The sequence below is a fragment of the Daucus carota genome, chromosome 6, assembly GCF_001625215.2.
Source record: "Daucus carota subsp. sativus chromosome 6, DH1 v3.0, whole genome shotgun sequence".
In the NCBI taxonomy this organism is placed as follows: Eukaryota; Viridiplantae; Streptophyta; class Magnoliopsida; order Apiales; family Apiaceae; genus Daucus; species Daucus carota.
This window is the reverse complement of record NC_030386.2, coordinates 21,867,045-21,891,439: the sequence shown is the minus strand read 5'-3', so window position 1 is coordinate 21,891,439 and position 24,395 is coordinate 21,867,045. Positions and strand designations below refer to the sequence as shown.

General features: G+C 32.9%; 2 protein-coding genes and 1 long non-coding RNA gene across 4 annotated transcripts; 2 read left to right on the top strand and 1 right to left on the bottom strand.

Moving 5' to 3' along the window:
• The first annotated feature begins 9,683 nt into the window (after nt 1-9,683).
• Nucleotides 9,684-11,635, top strand: LOC135147151 (uncharacterized). The gene is made up of 2 exons (XR_010284682.1): nt 9,684-9,818; nt 10,125-11,635. It is a non-coding gene; the product is annotated as an uncharacterized LOC135147151 (long non-coding RNA).
• LOC108225754 (leucine-rich repeat receptor-like serine/threonine-protein kinase RGI4) lies at nt 9,728-11,349 on the bottom strand. The gene is made up of 2 exons (XM_017400700.2): nt 10,125-11,349; nt 9,728-9,818 (listed from the first exon to the last, which is right to left on the bottom strand). The coding sequence occupies exon 1, from the start codon at nt 11,347-11,349 to the stop codon at nt 10,207-10,209; it is 1,143 nt and encodes a 380-aa protein (XP_017256189.1). The 3' UTR covers nt 9,728-9,818; nt 10,125-10,206.
• Nucleotides 11,636-17,573: 5,938 nt separating the features above from the next.
• On the top strand, nt 17,574-23,558 carry LOC108225776 (cyclase-like protein 2). Of its 2 annotated transcripts, none has more exons than XM_017400731.2 (6): nt 17,574-18,089; nt 19,634-19,678; nt 20,688-20,760; nt 21,259-21,356; nt 21,606-21,676; nt 23,175-23,558. In XM_017400731.2, exons 1-6 carry the CDS (start codon nt 17,678-17,680, stop codon nt 23,298-23,300), a joined length of 825 nt encoding a protein of 274 aa, XP_017256220.1. In that variant the 5' UTR covers nt 17,574-17,677; the 3' UTR covers nt 23,301-23,558. The 2 variants fall into 2 exon arrangements, with proteins under 2 accessions (XP_017256220.1, XP_063936380.1); XM_064080310.1 differs by lacking the exon at nt 23,175-23,558 and adding an exon at nt 22,139-22,363 and having other exon boundaries at nt 17,589-18,089.
• The last annotated feature ends 837 nt before the right edge of the window (nt 23,559-24,395 follow it).

The window sequence follows — 24,395 nt, the reverse complement described above, 5'->3', positions numbered from 1 at the left end:
GTTTATGGATGACAATTCGGAGCACACTGTATATTGGCAAAATTATAGTGTTCTTGGAATCAAACCCCACGTAATCTTGTGTTTGGTTGGGACGAACGAATACGAAGGGAATAAAACTATAATAATCTTGTGTTTGGTTGGGACGAACGAATACGAAGGGAATAAAACTATAATGTGTTTTGTTGGGACGAATAATTATTGTGTTTGGTTGGGACGAACGAATAAGGGAATAAAACTATAATGTGTTTTGTTGGGATGAATGATTATTGTGTTTGATTGGACGAATGAATACGAAGGGAATGAAACCAAATCAGGGATGAACAAATAGTCAAATATGAAGGAAATGGAATCATACGGTGTTTGGTTGGGACGAATGAATAAGAAGGGAATGGAACCAAATCAAGAACCAGTGAATACGAAGATAGTGGAATCATATTGTGTTTGGTTGGGACGAATTAATATGATGGGAATGGAACCAAAATATGAATCCTAAGTGTAAATGTGCAAAATTTTCATTTCATTATACAAAGTGTTCCTTTGTCTCGTGATGTTCGTGTAATATACACGCACAAACTTTTAGGACTAAAGATTACTACCCTTGATATTGTATTTGTTCAGAAGAATATATAGACTAACTGGAAGAGTGAATATTTGGAGATTTTGAGCAGCTACATATGCAGCAACTCCAGCCGCATAACCAGCAAAAGCAATACCATTCACCTGCATATGCCAAGTACTATCAGTAATCCACAGCAGAACACCCCAATAAACAATGAAAAGACTCATATTGATATAGGTGAGTCGCTAAAAGCTGACGTACCTTTACTAGGTACCAAAGGAAATCCACCTATTCCATTCACATATTCAAATCGTTAGTCTTTCAGCATCTGTTAGGATCCTTAGAACCCCGAATCCTAGAAGCATACCCATGTAAGGGGGTAAACCAGTTTAATGCTTTAAGAAATGAAATATAATATTCACTCTGGTCCATTTGAATCTGAATTTTTGTTATGGTGGAGTTAAAATATTAATAAAATTTAGGCTGTGTTTAGCCGGGATTCTGTTTTTATTTTATAAGTTAAAAAGTACTCATTTGTATCGTTTGCGTAAAAAATCAAAAAATCAATATACTTATATAAAGGAGAAGCGAGGGGCGTTTAGGTGGCGCCTCTCACATCGCTCCGTTCTATTTTTCTAATTTTCTGGAATTTTTGGATGAAAAATACTAAAAATTAGAACTACTTTTTTTAGTTTCGGATATATTAGAAGTAAGTTTCAGAATCTGATTTTGTTTCAGATTATTTATGGAATATAGTAGCTTGAAAATTTTAATTTGATTTTATTTCCATATAATCTGATTTTGTTTCAGATTATTTATGGAATATAGTAGCTTGAAAATTTTAATTTGATTTTGTTTCTATATAAAGGAGGAGCGAGGGGCGTGTAGGTGGCGCCTCTCACATCGCTCCGTTTTATTTTTCTAATTTTCTGAAATTTTCAGATGAAAAATATCAAAAATTAGAACTGTCTTTTTTAGTTTCGGATATATTAGAAGCAAGTTTCAGAATCTGATTTTGTTTCAGATTATTTATGGAATATAGCAGCTTGAAAGTTTTAATCTGATTTTGTTTCAGATTATTTAATTATGGGAAAGAGTAGCACACAAGTCTCTCTGCACCTATAAATACCCTTATAGGTTGTAGGGTTTTGGATCATCTTAACACAACCTTCTCTCTCAGTATCACAACTCTAGCTCTCTCTGGTGATAGTTCTATTGCTCGATTTCTAACTCGGTGTTGCCGTTCTTCTGGTGAAGGCTGTTTATACAGTATTAAAAAAAATAAAAGTTGTTGTAAGCAAAGGTAGTTATAGACCGCTATGTGGGAGTCGACAAATCCAAACACGGTAGAAGAATATAGTCTTGACATGATATTGATGGATGATATCAATAAATTAACTATTAGTGATGTATGTTTGTTGGTTATTCTTTTATAAAATTTGTTTTGTTCATCGGACATGTTTGTTGTTAATTTTTATATGATTTACTTTGCACACAAGAAAATATTATTCATGCATTATCTGTTTGCTCCGTTCAAATAACTTTTAAGTGAAGACTGTTCATACAGTATTAAAATAAAGGTTGTTGCAAGTGAGGGTAGTTATAGACCGTTATCGCACGAATTTAAGTCATATATTTTTGTGCACAATCAATCCAAAAAAATTGGAGGAAGGTGACAATGTAAGAACATGATTACTTTTCAAAAAAAAACACAAATAAAATTAAGATTTGTCGTGCTTTAAATTGTTAATTACGTGTAGAAATTTATTTTCATATTTTCAACATGAATTATAGTCTAATTTTGCAATTTTATATATTAGTATTAGCATTACATTAAGATTTTATAATATAAAATTTATTTTATCCTAAAAATTTAATTTTTAATCATTAATATATTTTTTATATACAGCCACAAAATTATTGCATTCTACAAATATTAATATTAGATCGTTGATATAATTTTTATAGGCCGCCGCAACGCGCGGCTTCCCAACTAGTTACTTATAAAAAATTATGAATACTAATTTTTGTTTCATAATTTTTATTTATTTCTCAAACAAATTTAATCACTTACAAGTCTGAACCTGCTTCTAACTTCTACTCCACATTTTTTATTCTAAACAAAAACACTTATTTTAAACTCACTCAAACGGCCTAATTATGTTAGAAGTGAGTATAACGAGGATTGTTGGAATTCACGTTCCTAATGGTACACTAACTTACTAGAAGTTTAATGTTTTATATTATATTTAAGAGTTAACTGGATAGCACCGGAGAGAGTTAATTATCTAGTTGGTCACTGAAGTGGGCTTAATGTATCAAGTTGGTCACTGAACTCAAAAAAGTATCAAGATGGTCACTAAAGTCACCATAAATATCACTGAACTCAAAAAAGTATCAAGATGGTCACTAAAGTCACCATAAATATCAAACAAGTACCTTGAAATATAAGCTCAAGCAGTAAAAATATTATATATAAAGTTTTACACATTATTTTTGAATGTTACCGAAACCAAGTAAAAGGTTATGACTTCTAATATTTATGATAATATATTTAGATTTCATTAAGTTTATTTATTTATTTATTTTTAATTAAAACAAAAAAATAACTATATAATAAAATATAAATAATAAATAAACTTGATAAAATATAAATATATTATTTAAATACTAGAAGTCATAACCTTTTAGTTCGTTGTGGTAACATTTAAAAATAATGTGTAAAACTTTATAAATAATATTTTTACTACTTGAACTCATATTTCAAGGTACTTGTTTGATATTTATGCTGACTTTAGTGATCATCTTGATACCATTTTGAGTTCAGTGACCAACTTGATATATTAAGCCACTTCAGTGACCAACTTGATAATTAACCCGCACAGGAGATTTGAAACTGTAAACATGTTGTACCTTAGTAAAAGCATGCAATTATGCAGCTAAATGGCTGCGTACATCAAATCAGGCTCTGGAATGAAGGTTTCTTGGAGGTTTTGTTTTGCGCCGCTATTTGCTTCCGAGGGTTGTGTGATTGTGTCGATCATTGATGGGTTCTTTTGGGCTTTTTTTTTTATGGATTTTTTTCGGCTTTATGGATTCTTTTGGGCTTTCTTACGTTGTCTGCAGAACTGTTAAGGGTCACCTATATAGTATTATGATATTTTGGACTTGTTTTCTCATCTCACTGGGATTTTTGTATGAATTCACTTTCAAACAAGTTTGGTTTTGCTTCTTTCTTTTAAGCATTCAGGGTACGGGTCTTATAAATTAATAAAAATTTGATCGAACTTGTTTCGGAATCAGGTATTGATTTCGTTCATTCCAAATATATATAATGTTTGGTTAAAAAAAATAATTTATTATAATAAAAAAAAATATATTTTAAAATAGATTAGATATAATTTTTTTTGGAAATTCCATTTTGTACCACTGTACTTTTGGCTTTTCCGTTTGATATCACATGACCTTTTAGACTTCCGTGTGGCACCATTGAACTATTGACTTTGTACATGACAGACTGTTAAACAAACGTTAGTTACACAGTTAAATTTAAAAAATAAAGCATAAAAGAAAAGTTATAAACATAGGTGAAGGAAATTAGGATATTTCTTATTCCTTCGAACCCTGGCCCTGTCTCTGCCACTACTATCCGACGCCGCCACTTTTGATTTACATCCACAGGGACTCTAATTACATACACACATATGAACATACACCTACTTATACCCACCTCATCCCTCTCTATTACCCCTATAGTTCCGCAACTCCGAACACTCTATCTCCCTCTGCTCGCTCGCGGCTGAGCCACTATCTATCTGCTAAAAATGTGGCCACGCCGTCCCTTCAGCCACCAAAATCAACTCCTAAAACAATTGACCATCACCAAGCACACCTCCACCTCTTTTTCTCTGTTTGCTCATTTTAATCTTGTTTTGTTTTCGTTTATATGTTTAAATATATATTACGTTTTATTTTTGTCTTTTCCATTTTCTAATTTAACTAAAATATTTGTTTTAAACGGCGTACTAACGTTTTGTCTGACGGAAAGACATATACGGTAATAGTTCAGTGGTGCCACATAGAAGGCTATAAAATCATGTGTTATCAAACGGAAAAGCCAAAAGTACAATGGTACTAAATGGAATTTCTCTTTTTTATTTTATAAAATTATATAATACACATAAATTTTAAATAAAATATAGTCAAATTGGCTAGTTAAAAGCAAAAAGGACAAGTATTATATGACGGAGTAAGTATTGTTGTAAAATTTTAACAAAAAATTTATTTTTTTTGGGAAATTACAAAAAATACTCATTTTCAAATTTATTTTTGGAAATACTGTTGTAATTATATATTAAATTGTAGAATTGGCTGAATACGGTTAATTTTCATATTACAAAATTGTCATTGAAATTGTACATATATCTGTTCTGTAAAAAATTAACAACTTGTACATCTTTGGAAAGCCCTATCTTTTATTCGTGACCCCGATCCAACGAAGAGTGAAAATATATACAGGATGGTCATGGTCGTGATGACACCGGGTCCGGGTTGGTCATGGCAACAGTGGAAATAATTGTGTGCAACAATTAAGTGGAAGAAAGAAACACTGTGCTGCGCGAAACAGAAAAATAAAATAGTTTATGAGTGAGAGATAGGGCAAGGGCAACACAACGGCTAGGAAACATAACATGTGGGCATGTGGCTACACAATCCAACCGGATTTCTGTGTTTCAGTTGTGCATATTTAACCATTGAAAAGTGGAACCACCCACCTCCCCGCACCAAACGTATAAATATAAATAAATATAAATTATATTAATCCCTCAATCCAAAACAAGTAAATACTTCCTCTTCTCCGTTTTAATACTCCATCCGTTCTCTTTTACATGTCCATTTTAATTTTCTAAAAATCAAATTAATTAATTTTTGACTAAAATTTTATTCAGAAAAAAGATAAATTAGAAAAATATTATAGAATTATATTCCCTCTGATCCATTATATAGGGCGTCTAATTTTTTTACACGTATCCTTAGGAGGTTTGACCATATATTTAAAATTAGTATTTTTTAAAAAAATTCTGAAAAAAAATATTTATGTTATATTTTCATTCAAAAATATTAATATTTACTATATGGTTAAAACATCTAAAATTACGTGTAAAACGTCAAACAACTTATATTGGGATTAGAAAAAAGATACTTTATACGAGTTTTAAAATACGTGTGAATATCAAAAGTTAACGAACTTATGAGACGGATGGGACAGAGGGAGAGTAATACTATACACCTCTGTTCTAAAAAAAGGGGAATCGGACTTAGTCGGTGAAACCACTGTTCAGGGACTAATCGGATAATCGAGAATTAATCAAAATGATTAGTCATATCATTAATCAGAATTAATTAAATATTATTTATAAATTTATATACAATTATTATATTATATATTTTATAAAATCAAAATAGGATAAATTTATATATCACAAAAATATTATTTTATCATATATATAACAAATATCATCATTAAATTTAATAACAATAAATAAATTAATATATCAATAACAAAACAATATATGTTTTTTAGTTTTTATACAAAAATGTACATCTATTTATGTTTTATTCAAATTAAATTAATTTTAAATTTTTACAAAAGATTTAATTTTTTAAATTTTGTAAAATTGACCGACTTTTGGCCAATTTTTGACTTGTTAATCCGATTTGTGCTCGACTTTTGAAGAAAAATGATTTTTAATCCAATTAACACTTAATCAGGACGGAATCCGTCCAAACAGCGATTAATCCCGATTAATCACCGATTTTTAGAGATTTTATGAACACTATAACTTCATATTTTCGAGGAATGTTTGGCCGAGCGCATCTTACAACTGGGCCACTGGCTCCTCTCTCTTTTCAATACTCCGTCTCCGTGATTTCAGTCTCTCTCTCTCTTGACACTTCATACAAATGATGACTTACATTTTATGCTCGCGGGTATTCTTGCCCCACTCTTACCCAAAACTTTAATATTTCCTGCTCTGGTACTTCCAAGTTTTTTGTGCAGAGAAAGAAGACAAATATTACAACTGCTATTCTGCCAAGTAGTTTAACGAGGACGTCCAGTTTAGTTATATACGCCCTCTGTTTTAAATTAAATGAGCTCTGAAGACGTTATTTAAAATATATTAATTGCCTAGTTTTTGAATTTATATTTAAATATTTTCGCTTGTCAATTAAATATTTACATGTAAGTCATCATTCATAAAAGTAAATTTTTAAAAATAACTTTATAGCTATACATGCAACTTTAAAATACATGTCCGAAATCAACTAGATTATCTAATTTGACACTCAATATCTTGTACTATCAACCTGTGAAGCAAGAAGAAACAGCTACGGACAAGCGAAATCCTTCAATATAAATCGGCCAAGCTTGTCAATTATTATATAAATTAACTTTGCTTATAAAAGAAAACTTCCGATTCTTGGTAAAAAAAGTAAGATAAATGAAATTAAATCGGCCTACAGAAACTCAATTTTGACGTGATTTATTTTGCGGGTTTTCTCATAAATACCCAATTTTAGAATTATTTTTGCGAGAATACCATCTTATTTTAAAAAAAATTGCAAAATACATATTTTTGAATTTGTTTTATAAAAATATGATTTTGCACATGCAATTAATTCTGCAACTACGATTAACCATATTTGCAACTACAAATGTAACTTTAAAAAACTATTAAAATTATATTAAGTTACATAATAAGTTGCAGAAAAATGTCCTTGCGGGACCAATAAAAATATCAGAAAAGCAACCACAAAGACAACTACAAAATCAAAATCAACAGCCACAGCAACTAACAGTTACAAGTTACAGTAACACTCTTAATCAACCAACAACACAATCACACGTAGAGGTGGCAAAATATGATTTTGGTTTGGTTTTGGTTCTTATAAAATGGATTTAGTTTGGAGAAATGAACCAAAACCATTTCCAAACCATATATTAATAAAAGTGGTTACGATTTTAGTTTGAATTATGGGTAACTAGTTTAGTAAGTAGAAATAAATATTATATAAAGAACAAAATTTAATACACTCAAATGACAATATAATCAATATTAAATATAACAAAAGTGTATTTGAGTGTGTGAGTTGATGTGGTGGTTCAAGCTCTTGGCTTATACAAGTAAGGTCATGTGTTCGAGTTATGGGATGTGCATGTGTGGTAACTAGCAAAAAGAAAGAAAAGAAAAGGAACATAATAGTGTGTGTGGAGAGTTATAAGAAATCTTAAAAATGAGACCAAATGTGGTTAGATCCATATTTTGTGAGAAATGTGAGACTAGAAAAACAAATTAAATCTATTTTTCTAAATGTGATTTTAAATGAATCCAAATCCACAATTTTGGTTTGTTTTAATGGTTTTGCAACCATATTGCCACCTCTAATCACACATACAAGCATGTACACATAATTATATACATACACTTATGATATCTTTAATCGAGCATGATTCAACTTTTGATTTTCTCAAATTTTAAAACCCTGATCAATAATTCATCTCTCCGGCTCAAATTTTGACGAGAAAGGACAGAAAGACAACGACTAGAAATAATGAGGGAGAACAGAGAGCTAGGGGAGGGAAGTAAAGAGAGTGGGGAAGCGAATGAGGGGAAGAGATAGAGAGCGAGAGAGATCAACGCGTGAAGCAAAAGAGATAAGCAGAGGGAGAGACTCATGAGATGAGAGACATCAGCGCGTGAAGCAAAGGAGATAAGCAGAGGGAGAGACTCATGAGATGCTGTTGTTGAGGGAGCTGCCATTGTTAACATATATTTGCAAGTCTTTTGACTTTTTTCTTTCAAAAATCGTGAACTTGCAATAATATCAAGACGATAGTAGTTTTGCAATTATTACGTTAAAAAGTTGTATATCTACTAATTTCTCTTTATTTTATTCGTGATTTCAATTATCATATAAATTAACTTTGTTTCCGGTAAAAAACTTCCAATTCCAAGTAAAAGCATGAGCTAATTTGAACATGACCGGACTGAGTTCTAACACATTCTTTGTTAAGAATTAAGATAGGTTTCAACAAAATATCCCAGTCATTTGTATACAAATGGCTGGGACACGGAGACCAAGAAAAAGGGTAAAAAATGAGTAAAGGTGGGTGAAAAGTGAGTATAGTGGTGGGACCCATTTATATTTAATAATAAATTTGAGATAGTGGAGAAAAATAGTGGGTGTAATAGTGTTTATATTATTATAGAATGGAGATAGTGGGAGAATGTAGTGGGTGTAGTAGTGTTTTATATTATAAAAAATTACTATTTTGGGAATGTATAAAAATGATGGGACATCCCAAAAAGGAAACTGTATAGAATTAATTGGGACGGAGGGAGTATCTTTTTAACCCGATTGATTCACTTTTGATAACAAATACATTACGCCCTGACTCGACTCGATTGTTTTGGATTACAATCTGCAAAGTCTGCAACAACTCATATATGGTCAAAGAAATGAAGAATACAGAGCTTGGGGGATAGCTGACAATATCCCGTGACAAAAACATGCAGACTACAGTAAATAATAGTTGTAGTATAGAATTTAGCAAAAAAAAAAAAAATAGTTGTAGTATAGAAGTGAATGGGAAAGTCACGCTATGGTGGATTGGCGGGGCAAATCATAAAGATCGAGAGGTGCATGAATTTTAGTCTCAAATTTATGTTACTCCTATTAAAAATGCTTGAAAAAGACGCATCAAAGTTGAAAATGGTTAGTTTTGTCAAAGTAATTATTGTCTTGCAAACACTTTTGAGCATTATTCCTACAGTGATATCATTCCAAATAATCACATGATATCTGGCAGTGGGACCTATCCGTTTTTTTAATATATATTTTTACATTTAGTACTAATCTATTTTTTTTGAAACCAAGTACTAATCTATTTGAAAACAACTTCTGTTTTGTAAATGTATTTTATATATTATTAAACCAATAATAATTTTCAAATGTATTTGGATATTCAATATCAAATTTTGACTTGCATTCAACTTCAAAACAATTCATGTAAAACAAAAATTAACACACGAAGTTTTTCAAAAAGCGTCCATCATTATTTTTGTCACGACAACATAAACAAAATAAAATATCTAAGTTGGGGAGTCACCGAATAGTTCTATTATTATAATTAATTAAAAACAAATTCAATGTACATGGAAATCTCTAAAAAAAATACATGACACAGCTGGACATAGTATTACTCCCTCCGTCCCTATTTATCTGTCCACTTTGGAAGTGAAAATTTGTCCCTATTTATCTGTCCATTTATACTTTCAAAACTAATTTAATGATAGTTTTTCAAATATATCTACATAATTTCAATTTTCAAGGCTTGACTTATTTAAAACTTGGTTGAATTCATGTTTTCAAGACATAAAGTAGGGGTATTCCACCATTTTCAAGATATTAATTAGAGGTATTTAATGAAAAAGTTTATACAATCAAGTATTTCTTGGTATGTGTTTTTTTTTCCAAAATGGACAGATAAAAAGGGACGGAGGGAGTATCTTACAACACATTACAAAGACTAAAATTAATTAATAATAACAAACCATAAATAATATATATATTTAAAAAAAACACTATAATCTTGGCTTCCCATAAGCTTGTCGGCAAATCCAAGTAGCTTTTTGCGACTTTGAACAAAGCGAAGAACTCGCAGGACAATACTTTAGACAATTGTCTCCTAAATTTCCGGCCAAAACTTCCGTCTTGCCGGAAATCAAGTCCGACGGCGGCGACCCATTTAAGTAATTCCCATCCAGAAATAATCTTCTGAGCCTTTGTTTCTTGCTGTATTCCAGTGGGATTGGTCCCCGTAGCCGATTGTAACTCAATGTGAGTGACGAAAGCATGGGATATAATAAAAAATTAACCGGTAAATTACCTTGTATTTTGTTGAATCCTAGATCAACGGCTACGAGGTTGCTTTCTGGGTTCTGAGGTTTGGAGATCACGACACCTGTAAATTTATTTTTGGAAAGGTTCACTTGTTGTAATGAAGGTAAGTTGAAGAACCATGGTTGCAAAACTCCTACTAGCGAGTTCTCGCTGAGTTCAACGGTGTCTAACCGAGTTGACTCAGTGAATGAGGTTTGGTAGAGAAACCCGGATAGCGAGTTGGCTTTGATGGCAATTTGGTAGAGGTTTGGGGGTAGTTTCGGTATTGACCCAGTGAGTTTGTTGTAACTCAAGTCTAAACGAGTCAGACTCGTCGCCGAGTTCAACGTGTTTGGTAGTGATCCTGAGAGAGAATTATGAGACAAGTCTAGTGATTCTAGTTTCTTGAGCGCGAAGACTGATGGTGGGACCCAGCCGGAGAACGAGTTGAATCGGAGAGAGAGTATTTGGAGATTCGCGAGAGAGGAGAGAGAGGGTGGGATTGGGCCGAAGAAATTGTTCTCCGAGATGTCGAGGTGAGTCAGCTCAGTGAGTTTGGAGATGAGTGGGGAGAGAGTGCCTGAGTAACCCGCCGGGTCGAGAGTGAGTTGAGTCACGCGCGAGTTGTAGCAAGTAAGACCGCAAATGAAGTGAGTGGTGTGGGGAAAAGAGCAAGGGTGAGAAGTGAAGTTCCAGGAAGCTAAGCATGAGTAAGATGGGATTGTGGAGGGTTTGATGGAGGATTTGAATGCCCGGAGAGCTGAAATCTCGTCGGAGAGGGGGTCGCCGGCGGTGGTTGAAATGATGGCGGAGAGAGAGAGCAGGAAGATGAAGAAGATTGACATTGGTTAAAGGTTAGAGAGAGATGTTAAGCAGGAGTAGTAGTTTTTGTTGGTTAAATAGATTTTGGTGACATAAGAGACTGTTGGCTTTAATCTATTTATACTCGCACTGCAGCAGTACATGGAGCTGTGTTTTGTATAAGTTGGTGGCCTATACTTTCTGTCATCCTTTGTGTTAGGGAGAACACAGCTTGTTTAAGCAGCCTTAATAATGTCTTTGATCAAGTTTGTACGATGTATATATTTTCAACAACTTACTCTGATAGTAATTCATACCCACAGTATCAAATTTTTTAGATTCCTGTATAAAATAGTATGTACTCTTTGAAGACGATTTTCGAGTAAGCAAGTGCTAAACAACGCAAAATGTGTTCTAACGATGTTGATGTGATAATTGAGATGTTACAATTAGTAGGTGTGCCCCCTATGAGTTGGATTTTAAAAGAGTAATAAAGTTAATATTAATTTCGTATGTGTTTTATAATTTAGTTAGTATATACTCCCTCTGTCCCTCTCAATTTTTTCACGGTTACTATTTTGAGATGTCCCTCTCATTTCTTTACGTTACTATAAATAGTAAGTTTTTCTCCTCATTACACCCACTATCTTCACCTCCTATCTCATATTTAGAGCAAGTCCAATAGGTTTGCTAAATCAAGTCTTAAATCCAAAAATAGGGAATATGGGATAAAATTGCACTCCAACACTATGCTAGTGATGTGCTAAATCACTCGCACAAGCTTCCCCTTCCCTATTTTTAGAATATGCTAGCCACTCCTAAACTATTTTTATCATTAAAATATTCATTTCTCTCTCTTCTTCACATCATTTCCCTCTCTCCTCCACACCAAAGTTGTTTAAATTTAATATTATTATAATAATAGGGAATGAATATAGGGAGTACCATTGGAGCTCATGTGCTAAATCTTGTGCTAAATCACTAAGACATATTATTTTATAATATTTTTAGGGAACCCCTTAGCATAGTGTTGGACTTGCTCTTAATAGGGTTAAAAATGGGGCGGGTTCGGGGCGGGGACTTCATTTCCCAGCCCCGCCCCACATAATTTTTTCCTGCCTCATCCCCGCCCCATTCCCCGCGGGGATTTATTTTTAATCCCCATCCCCGCCCCATCGGGGACTTAATATAATTTCGCCCCGCCCCGCCCCGCTTCTATAATATTACACCTTTAAATAATTATTTTAAAATTAATTAATTTTTTCTTCAGAATTTAATAAAAATATAGGAGACATGTATATTAAAAGCAAAAAACTAATTATAATAGAAATCAAAGAGACATGTTATACATTGTAAAATTATAGTTTTGTGTATTAAAAATAATAATATTAAATATAATAAATATATTATATTAAATATAATAAAAATATTATATTAAATATAATTATTTATTTATATCAAATATATGTGGGGCGGGGCGGGGAATCCCCGCGGGGATTCAACAAATACCATACTTGCCCCATATTTTGGCGGGGCAGAAAATCATTCCCCGTCACTGCCCCATTCCCCATATCAGCGGGGCGGATCTGCCCCATTCGGAGCGGGTTAGGGCGGGTTCCCCATTTTCCCCACCCCATTTTTAACCCTAGCTCTTAACAATAAAAACTACTATTACACCCACTACTTTCCTACACTATCTCAAATCTATTATTAAATATTGGTAGGTCCCACCATTTTACCCACTTTTCATCTAAATACGAATCAAGATTAACATACAAACTACAAAGTAATAATGTAATATAGACTCTTTGATTAAATATAATTTGACACTTCTTTGGAAGTCATCATATACAATTAACATACATCCTCTCACACATAATTTTGCACAATCCCTCCATTTTTAAATTGAATTTTTCCGTCGATCGGTGAATTTTTTTTGAAATCTAAATTCATGATTATATTTTTCTTCATCCCCACACATTTGCACACCATATGTGTTATATTTTAAAGTGATTTAGAGATATTTTTTTATTTCAGTTTGTAATTTTAGTTTAGAAAAGATGCGGAATGGAGTAGGAACCTATATATACGTATTATATACTTATATATAATAAGCATGAGGGAGATAATTTGGTCGCATGGTTCAAAATCTTAGCGTCCGTTGGATCGTATATTGAACAAATAAGCACCGTTAGATTAGAACAAAATTAACTTCTATTCTATAAGACAACTGATATCTACTTACATGTTTATAATTCTTTTTCTGAATCCAAAACAAATTTTGTCTTTCACATGTTTATGATTTTTTTAAATCCTAAATAAATATTTCCTACTAGTTTTAATTGTAAAATCATATAAATCGCACCGTCACAAAATTATGTTTATCTAATATATTTTAAAATTAATAAGCCGGATATTTTAATCTAAAATAAATATTTCGTACCAGTTTTAATTGTGGAATCATATAAATCGCACCGTTACAAAATTATTTTTATATAATATATTTTAAAATTAATAAGTCAAATTTAAATCACATTAAAATAGTTCTAATATGAATACATTTAATATGAATACATTTGTAAATATAATCTAATGGAAATTGACCTCACGTATTCAACTCAAAGTATATTAAAATTTGATAGAAAGAATTTAATACTTTGGCATGAGACATATGAGGAATGACTTGATTACAATAGTTTATTTGAAGTCATTGAGGCGTGTGATGGTGTATTTCATATTGCATCGTCACTGTTGGATGATCCAATATGTGTGACAAGTTTTTTTTTTTTTTTTTTTTACAGAAACAAGTTTGAAAAGTGGAACCTATATATTTTTACAATAGTTCTGACTTACAAACAAATCATAATTTAAAATTTAATTTAATTAAAAATTTGTATTTATTATTTATAAATTAAATTCTTTCACACCATTTATAATATTTTTATAAATAATTAAAAAACTCCCGTGACTTGCACGGGCTATAATCTAGTGCATTACTAAAATATATAATTAGTTAAACGAAGTGCCTGTTTGGCAATAAGCACTTCTTTGCCAAACAGTTTATTCATTTATAAATCTTAATTTACTTCTCCCAACCTCTTCATTTTTCCTAGCCGTCGTGAGGGGCTTTCATCGGTTTTCACCGCTGAAAAACCCTAGATCAGTTATTTTCTTTGCATTGTTTTTGTTTTGCAACGATATTTCAGGTAAGGATTTTTATCTTTCAAGATTGTATATTTTGTTTGATAAAATCTCTTTTGCGTGAGTTTTTTTATCAATTTATCTGAGTTTTGTTTATTTTCTTTTGTGAGAGCTTGGTAACCTTTGTGTGTTTCAGGTATGCTTTGTGTGCAGGACATTGGATCTGTCGGATTTTCAATGGTTTGATTCAGTGATAAAGATTTATATGAGATTGTAATTACGATCGATAGCTCAAACTGGTTATGGTGAAGACGATACATGTACATATATCAATTTGAACAAATCGTTTGATCTTGTCTTCATAAATACTAGATTAATCAGCAATATGACCTGTTTTGTATTTATTCGACTCGATTATTCTTATAGATGCCGTATGGTTTGTCATTATTGTACTAATTCCTTTTCTTTCAATAAAATAATATATTTCAATCATTTTGAATAATTAGAAGCAAAATATGGAAAGACTCTGTGACAAAAATAACATCATCATTGACAAAAAGATGGAAAAACTTTGTAACAAAAAATCCATCCCGAGTTAAAATTTCTATAAATTCTCATTGTCCTCCTTTTCTCCCTCTCATTGTCCTTCTTCTCTCTTCTCATTTCTTTTGAAAAATGTGGGATATTATTATACTTTGCACTCATGTTAAATTACTTCTTCCGTAGGCAGTGGCGGATTCAGAATTTTTTTCCAGTGGGTTCCTTATACGAAAACAGTGATAAAGAGGAGAGACCGGAGAATAGAGATGGAAGTGGAGATTCAAACCCGCAACAGAAAAAATAGATGCCGACAAGTTTTAGCAAGGAGCCAGCAACCCACGATTTGGCAAAAACGAAAAGCTGTGTTAGGTTTAATTTAATTTTAATGTATACGTGGTTTTTTTTTTTAATAAGTATACGTAGTTTTAGTTTGTTTTGTAGAATTTTCAGAATTCCAATATCCAATTCGGCTTGCAGCAGGTTAGTTTGATTAAGTGGGCTACTATGAACTATGAGCTATTCTATCTTAAACTAATGGGCTGGGTTAAAACAAACTGACATATATTTGTGTGGGTTGGTGTTTTTTTGACGGTGGGTTCCCGACTTATAATTTTTTTTATATCCTATGTTGACACTCAAGGTTCAGTGGGGTCCTCTCCACCCACTGACCAAAGGGTACATCCGCCCCTGTCCGTAGGTTACATAAGCGGCGCTAGGAAATATTTTTAAAACATTGTTAGGTCGGAAGAATATCGTAGTCTGTCAACTCATCCATATATTCGAACACGTTTAAACTCCATATCTTAGTTCAAGGCTTCAAGCAGATAAATAGCTAAATAAATATAAGATATATAAAATAATAACCAGACCACAATGCACGACTGGCGAACTTCGCAAAACTGCGGTTGAGGAGATAAACACATGAGTTGGTAGGATTAGAAGGAATCATATACTACCAAATACCAAAAACAAATACAGTAAGTAATTAAAAAAGTAATTAAGTATACACAATAATATGATGAATAAAAAGGCTGTGATGCATTTGCATTTCCCCACCAGGCCACCACCCATATATTCATCTGCGTTCATATACATCGCAATAAGCTGTGATCCAATCACTTCCCAGGAGAGCATAGGCTGTCATGAGGTTGATGTAATCCTTCTTTTCTTTCCACTATAGACGTGACCTATTTTTACTCCCATTCCTGGCCTCTTCCCCCATCAGCAGTGTCGACTTAACGTTTAATTCTAATAAATCTCTTTAATCTCTTTGCCAATTTCACGATAATAGCAAAAAATCATCCAACTAATATTTCATATCTATTAAAATCAAGCAATTTTAAAATGATGCAGTTAATGGTCTTAAAATATGTGCCGACAAGTCCTTCCATTATTCACTTAAAAATGAAAAACAGGAGAGTAAAAAACATATTTGTGATTTGGTACAAATAATTATAGCGTCTACGCAGAGACAAGAGAAAACAGATAAATTAAGGGACAGGCGGAAGGAGCGTACAAGATTGTCTTTATTGGACCGTACTTTGGGCCCCTGGTAGGGTATTTACCCAGAGACCGGTCCAGAGGTCCAATTGCTCTGCTTTCCATAACGTCCACAAAAACTCTGTTGGGCATTTAAAGCCCAATAATGTTAATTGTAGTGGCTCTCGCAAGTCGCATGAGGGTAACTCCAGTACAGTTAGGGTGCTCCCGACAATTGCATCCAATATTTGTAAAAGTCCACTTCGCATTATGGATTAAAGAAAAAATTGATCTCTATGTGTATCTTGCAAGCGATGAAGAATAGTCAGATATGAAAGTGTAAACTAACAAGTGTTCGTGAGCTATTCGAACTCCGCTCGTAAAAAATTTGAATTTGATTCGGTAATAATCGAGCCGAGCTCGAGCTCAAACTAATTGGATGTTTTATCGAGCCGAGCTCGAACTTCATATTACTCGGCTCATAAGGTTCGGGAGTCTTATCGAGCTTCTATTATTTTTAATTTTTTTTATTATAAATATATTTGTATTACAAATATATTTAATATTTTATTTATAATTTATATATTCAGTTAACTCGAAATCGAGCCAAACCGATCATATTTCGAGTTTTTTTTCAATATTTGGTGACTCGGTTCGAGCTTTCGAGCCGAACTCGAGCCTATCAAACTGTTTACGAACCGAGTTTCGAACTTGAAATTAAAGGCTCGATCGACCTCGACTCGAGCTCCGAACTTTTCTATCGAATTTGAGCTGAGCCTGACAGTGTTCGACTCAGCTCAGCTCGATTACAGCCCTACTCACATGGTTCCATTTAAAAATAAATTTTTTATTTTGAAGATGATATTTTGACGGTCATATATTTTTTTTTGCAGGAAAAATTGTGCCGCAAGCCCGCAACAGGTGACAATTGGCCAGGAAAGACCACCATATGACTTGTCCGGGATCTTGCCATCCAACTTTTAGTATATTTATTATTCTAAATTAAATATATAAAATAATAAATTATGAATTTATGGAATAAATACCCCTCCCGAGTCCTGCCTTTCCGAATACAGTATGATTTGAGACCACTTTTTACAATGCGTAGAAAAAGATAAGAAAGTGACTGTGATGTGACTGCAAAAAATATATGCTATCTATAGCTGATTTTACAAGAGAAATCCCCCTCTGGGTTTGGCAAGTCACACAAACATGAGGGTTTTATTGACCTTGTTAGTGTACACTCAACTTCTTGCAACTATATTATTTTCTGTATCTATTTCATTACCAAATGAAGCATACCCATCTCCATGTGATGATGATGAAGCTTCTTGTTTTGAAAAGACCCAAACTTTACAACCAATCAGAAGAGAAATTTATGGGAATGGTAGAATTATTGATATTACACATAGATTGACACAAAAGACACTTTGTGGGCATCCAATTAAGCTTGTAGATTTACTGACACTATCTTCAAATATGAGGAATGGGTCACTTTATAATTTCTCAGTTATGAAGTTACCTCTTCATGCCGGTACTCATGTTGATGCACCAGGGCATATGATTGCTGATTATTTTGATGCTGGCTTTGATGTTGATACTCTTGACTTAGATGTGCTCAATGGTACTTCACTATTTTCTCAAGCTTTCTAATATACATTGTGTATGTGTGTTTGTGTTTTGAATAATTACATAATGATTAGGCAAGCAACAAGGTTAAATTATACGATTTTTGATTACGGTTTGATAGAATTCTACTATGTTCTAGCTTATATCTTTGAATTATATAATTTTTTTTTATAAGGCCTATTCTGGCACAGTCCTCTTTCTCCTGTTCTTGTTGTCGCAATTGTAGTGTAGCTGCTGCATTGGTATAGCAAAACAATGCTGGCCGGGGGTGGTACATCAATATATGTGTAGGAGTGTGTAAAAAATTACAATTACCCCTGTATTTTATTCCTTGGGCTATTTATAGGCAACGATCAAGGCTTTGGAGTGGTACCTCGATATCTAGGTTGTTCCTCATTTGGAGATTTGTATGTCGAAACGGTGTCCAAGTGTTTGTAATACTGAATGGTGAGCAAATTCTGGGATTGATTTGGAGTGTGGGATGTCGCGAATACGGTGTGGTGAAAGGGTCATTATGTTAGGACTTACGTGCAAAGAGGAATATTTTTACATTTAGGTGTCAAACTGTTGAGAATGTGATGAGAAACGAAATTGAAGAGGTTTTATGTATATAATATTCGTTAGTTTAGATATATTTAGTGCAGTTTATTTATAATGAGTCCAATCGTTTATGAGCCTCAGTCCGTTAGGTTTCTATCCACTTTACAAACTTTTTATCCTTCATATACTATCTTAGTCTTCAACTTAAATTTCATTGGGAATAATATCGATTAATTATTCTTCTAATGTCATATGATCTGTATCATAGTCTGTTTTTTAATATCAAAATCCATCTTTCTGTGATCTGTCCTGCATCAGTATGTGATGACTGTTTCGGTGTAAATGGACTTGTCCCTTCATTTGTAACTGATCTTCTTTGTTGGCTCGGATGCTTCACCCTGTTCGAGCAACCTTATGCACTGTACAACGTTGAGTCCCTTATCCATTCAAATCAGCAACTAAGCCTATGAATTATAGTTAAAATCTTTGTTCAGCTTAACTTTTTGTAATTTAGAGAATATATTTATCCGAGTTTTCTACCCAATATGTTCGCTTTTAAAAAATAAAACTCGCATAAGAAAGAACTGGAACTGAAGGAGGAAAGTTTGACCTACTGGATAGAATGAGAGCATCAGGCTCTCTTTAATTAAATAGCTAGAGATTATTGATTTTTTTTTTATCATCCTTTCTGGTTTTCCTACAGTAGTTTTTAATCCAAGATAAATTTATGTATACTGATTAAATGGCATCCACTTCTAATTGTTGGTGATTTACTGGAAGAATTTAGAGTCTTTAAATGCTTAAATTCCTAGGGTTTTGCTACTTAAGTTGGGGAGATCTCAGAGTACCTTAGTTTGATAAATCTCTGAGTTCATGTTTTTGAAATGTTGGGTGAAGTTTTTGTCCATTATAGCATAGGTTATAAATTGTATGAGAAGTTTGATGATTTCCTGGTATTGAGAAAGCTCTCCAAATTACAGATTTTGTAATTTTTCACAGGTCCTGGTTTGTTAGTTGATGTTCCAAGAGATTCAAATATAACAGGTACCCCCTTTTATGTCATCTAGATTACTATTTGATCTGAAGCATCCACAGATAATTTTTTTTGGGGCTATATATATGTTGAGTATCAATGTTCTTAGTTATTTCCAACTTGAAAACATTTAGATTACTTATATGAGCTTCTTAGGTTTTTCCAATTGTTAAGCATCATTTTCACTTATATCTGGATATACAAACTGATATTGGGATACAGAAGTAAAAAACCATAAATGCAGTGCAAATTGGGTTCTGACCATTTTATACTCCTATAAGCCTACAATGCTACAACATCCTAGCCTTTACGATTAGAAAAAACTGTTTAGCTGCTGAAATCATGGAATTGTGTGTGAGGTACAGATAAAGCCACAATTTTGGTTCTATATTATGCCCCTAAATTCAATTGACGACTTGTCATTATGGAGCAAATGTTCAATTATTCACCAACTGTTGAATGTTGATTGGTTATTGGTTGTAATATTTCAGTTTCCTTTTGTATTCTGGAATGCTTGAAGACAGTATTCTCTCTCCTTCAAAGAATAAGCTCCACTAAAAACTATACGATTCTAATTGCCACCCTTTTATTTTTATATCTTATGTTTGGTCAATTTTCCCAAGAACATCCAACAAATTTATGGTCCTCTTGGGAAAGCCTAATTCATGTTGCTGAGAGGATTACTATGAACTCCATTACCTTCTATTCAGGGTAACTATAATTTGCAGCACATATCTAGATACCCACTATAATTTCAATTCACGGCAACATGTGCAATTGTCTGTATTTTGTGGTAGTAATACATCTTTGATGATGTTCAAAACTTCAAACCCCTGAACTGAGTGATCTAGTAATATTGAATCAGAGAAAGTACCATACAAGTTTCAAAGTTCAGTTCACTGATAAAGCCTAACCTTTAATAGGAGTGTATATGTAAACTAGCCATTATTATTTTATGTTTACTGTATCTACTATTTTATTAGTTTCTAAATTAACAGAACCTTTTGTGATTTGTCTTAGCTGAAGTTATGAAGTCCTTAAATATCCCCAAAGGAGTTAGGCGTGTACTTTTTAGAACACTAAACACCGACAGGTATGTGATTGCCATAATTTATGTTTATATATTGGTAGATAATGCTGTGGTGATGTTGTATCTGAGATCGTACCATTTTATTCTGAAAGTGTCGCTTGCATCATCTAATGATCAGTGGAACATGCACATTTGCAATAAACATTAGAACTTTTTTTTTTTTTTTCCTTTTCATCTTGCTATTTCTTAAAATTTTTTTGTAAATTTTGATTCTGTTCGATGTATATATTAGTATTCTTTTCAAGTTCTTGTTTGACTGTATACAATAGTGTCATGTTATGATTTATATGCTAATGTTAAAAGTGGGCACACCAAACCACATATTAGGTAGGAAAATAGTTGATATATGAAATGTAACTATGGCTTAGCTAAGCCCTAGGTTCCTTACATGTATATCCCTTTAGACTGAACTGGCCATTTGTTTAGTCTTTTTCATAATTTGAACTTCAGTTATAATACAAATTATCAGGCACGATTTTTTAAAATTTCTCCCTTTTTTAGGGGACTAATGTGGAAGGAGGAGTTTGACTCAAGCTTTGTGGGTTTCATGAAGGATGGGGCACAGTGGCTAGTGGATAACACTGACATAAAACTTGTTGGTATGTAAAGATGGCATCAATTCATCTTGTCACTCTGTATATGTTTGTGCTAATAATAAAATCATCTAATCCTTGCATATCTGAGTTGCAATATTCTGTGGCTTGTGCCTTTGTCTCATATAATGCTCGAGAGAAATATATTTCTGCTAATGATGTAATCCGTATGTATTAGTAAGATTATGGTGTGACAATTGCAAAAAGAGTGGTGTGACAGGTGCACTAATGCAATTCTTTTGTTCTGGGATCCAGGGACTGATTATTTATCTGTTGCTGCTGCTGATGATGCGATTCCTGCTCACGTCGTATTCCTTGAAGGAAGAGTAAGGATATTGTTCCTTTCTTTTACGAAACCTTTAAAGCTAAGTTTTAAAACTTCCTTTTGCCTTAGATATTATCGATGTCAGAGCTGAGAGCTCTATAATTTAAAGGTCTGCATGCTAGAAATCTTCACCTTTTCTTGGACTAGAACTTCATGCATAACATTGTTTAAAACTATATACACCTATTTACACATCTGCTTCTCCCAATCCCCCCTTCCGCGAGGCCAAAAGGCCATGGCTTCAAATCCCCACTCCCCCCGATACGGCTATCTAGTCCATTAAATTGAAAAATATGAAAAGACTGCTACTACGTACCCCGGAAAATGATAATCGTATTCTTCTCAGCCACAGGTTCTTCACTCCTGATCTCCGTGCTTCTACATTACATTTTGTGTGAAAACATCTTCATGTTTTTCAGGAGTTTATATTATATATAAACAGAAATTATACTGGAAATAATAGGTGGAAGAACAAGTCCTAATAGAGGCGAAGGCAATGCAGAATCTCCTTGAAGCACTGGGGCAACACCAGCGGAGTCCTGACCATAATATCTAAGCAACCAAAAAGATACCATTAACATAAAGTAGGTAGAGTACTTAATGCATCCCACAGAGTCATGTGATGCAGTTCATGTTTCCTGTAACAGTGATTTTGAACATCTGGAAATACTGGATCTCTCTGACTCTCTTAGAGATTCAGGTCTCCGATCCATTATGTTCTAAAGCTATTATTGCAGTTCTGTTACTAGTCACATCAAATGGATGTTTTACCTCGACAACTACATCTGCGTTAACTTTCAAATGCTGTGCAAATACGTATAGCTTAATAATCTCTCCATGATTCAGTTCATCAAGGGGCTTATTCATCTCCATTGTAATCTGCTTCTCAAGCTCCTCTGTCAAGTGCACTTGGGTAGTGACATATTTTTCATTGGCAATAACCTAGTGACATGTTGTCGTAATAACTTTGGAACCATCTTATCAGTTTCTCTGGCCAACCAAGCTTGTGTAACTTGATCATTCGCAACTAAATTTGTTCATCTTTCCTTGTATTGGAACAAGGGTTATAATCTTTTGGTTCAATGGATGACTAACCGCACTCTGTAGCCTTACAGATGAAGTAAGAATAACAGAAAAGGGGCCATACTTTGCTATGACGAGTGAGCGATTTCTTTCTCTGTTATTATTAAAGAGGGCTTCTGTTAAGCCTCCCATTACATATCTCTTATTTTTCTTACATTTGTTAAGTTGTGATCTTAAATGTATTCCTTAGCTGGTCTGGGTGGGTGACTAATAAGTGTCTGACAGACTCATAGTTCCCATAGTTATCACTTCAATGATATAATTGTTATTATGTTCTATGCCCCTGGTCATTTTTCTTATATTTGTTCCGTGACAATGAATTCACTAGATTTTCTCTCTTGTAATATGGAATTATAAAAAGCTTTGCTAGATACGGTATAGTATCAAACACTAACCCTGCTGGAACTGTGATTCAGGAAATCATTCTAGTTGAAGGCTTAAAACTAGATGATGTGAAAGCCGGATTATATAATATCCACTGCTTGCCACTAAGATTGGTGGGTGCAGAGGGATCTCCTATAAGATGCATTCTTATAAAATGATGCAACTCTTCTGAGGCGTTGCTTCTGGCGGAGATTTGTTGATAGAGCATGAGATTTCTTATTAACTGATGAAAGTCTTATGAGTTCCATGTTTCAACGGTTCTTCAAAGACTGTGGTAAGGCTACAGTGTACTTGGTGATGGGCGTTCAATCTCTCATAGTATCTTGTTTTTTCATTATTCAGCATCCGTTGATTCGTTGTTATTTAATGAGTCTTCACTTGTAAGACATGATTTCATATAATTATATTTTGACACTCGTCTCCTCGTGCATCCATTGATAGATCAATATATCATCTGTTGATTCTTGGATCATTCATTTTTCAGAATAATGCCAAATAATTTTAATTTTTTTGTTTTAAAAAGAATAAAGGATATGAACTTGTTATAGATAAAGATCCAAGATACAACCTAAATATAATTTCTGGTAGTGAATAATTTGAAAATGCAGTATTAACTTATTCAAGCATATATAAAATTTTATTAAATCATCAGAACAAACTAATACAAACAGAGAACATTAATATTTTACTATCTTGCATTTTTATTTTTATTTTGCTAAATACTATCTTGCATCTTGTTTGACTTGAACTAATACAAATAAAGAATATTAATATTTTACTATCTTCCATCTTGTTTGTCAAAGAATATCAATTTGCCGGGCTCATGAAAATATATACTTTTTGTTATTTAAAAAATTTATTCCAATCTGAATTTGAATCAAAATTTATACTAGTTAGAATCGAAACCCACCTTTTGTTCCGATTCGAAAACACTGTTGAATCAAAATTTAAATTGCAGCTGATCAAAATAAAAAGAGTCGGTTTAATAAGAATAAAACTTAATTTAATTTCTTAATATTAAAAAATTTAGAAAAAAAAGAGTTCCGGCAATGAGTCGATTAAAATTCTCCTCGTCTCATTTATTTTTACACTGCTTTTTTACATTACTTAACACATATTTTAAGAATTCTTCAAAATATAATTTTGTAATTAAAAATTTAAACGCAAATTTTTTATTTTACAAAAAGATTATTTAGAAAAACATATTTAACAAGTGTGTTAAGACAAATGTGCACCGTACAATAATCAACGGA

What these genes read in the sequence shown, in the direction of transcription:
- LOC108225776 (XM_017400731.2), top strand. Translation starts at nt 17,678, where the DNA reads ATGAGGGTTTTATTGACCTTGTTAGTGTACACTCAACTTCTTGCAACT. An exon ending in AGAACACTAAACACCGACAG is followed by an intron (nt 20,761 to 21,258) that starts GTATGTGATTGC and finishes TCCCTTTTTTAG; the next exon opens with GGGACTAATGTGGAAGGAGG. An exon ending in TCGTATTCCTTGAAGGAAGA is followed by an intron (nt 21,677 to 23,174) that starts GTAAGGATATTG and finishes ACTGTGATTCAG; the next exon opens with GAAATCATTCTAGTTGAAGG.
- LOC108225754 (XM_017400700.2), bottom strand. Translation starts at nt 11,349, where the DNA reads ATGTCAATCTTCTTCATCTTCCTGCTCTCTCTCTCCGCCATCATTTCA.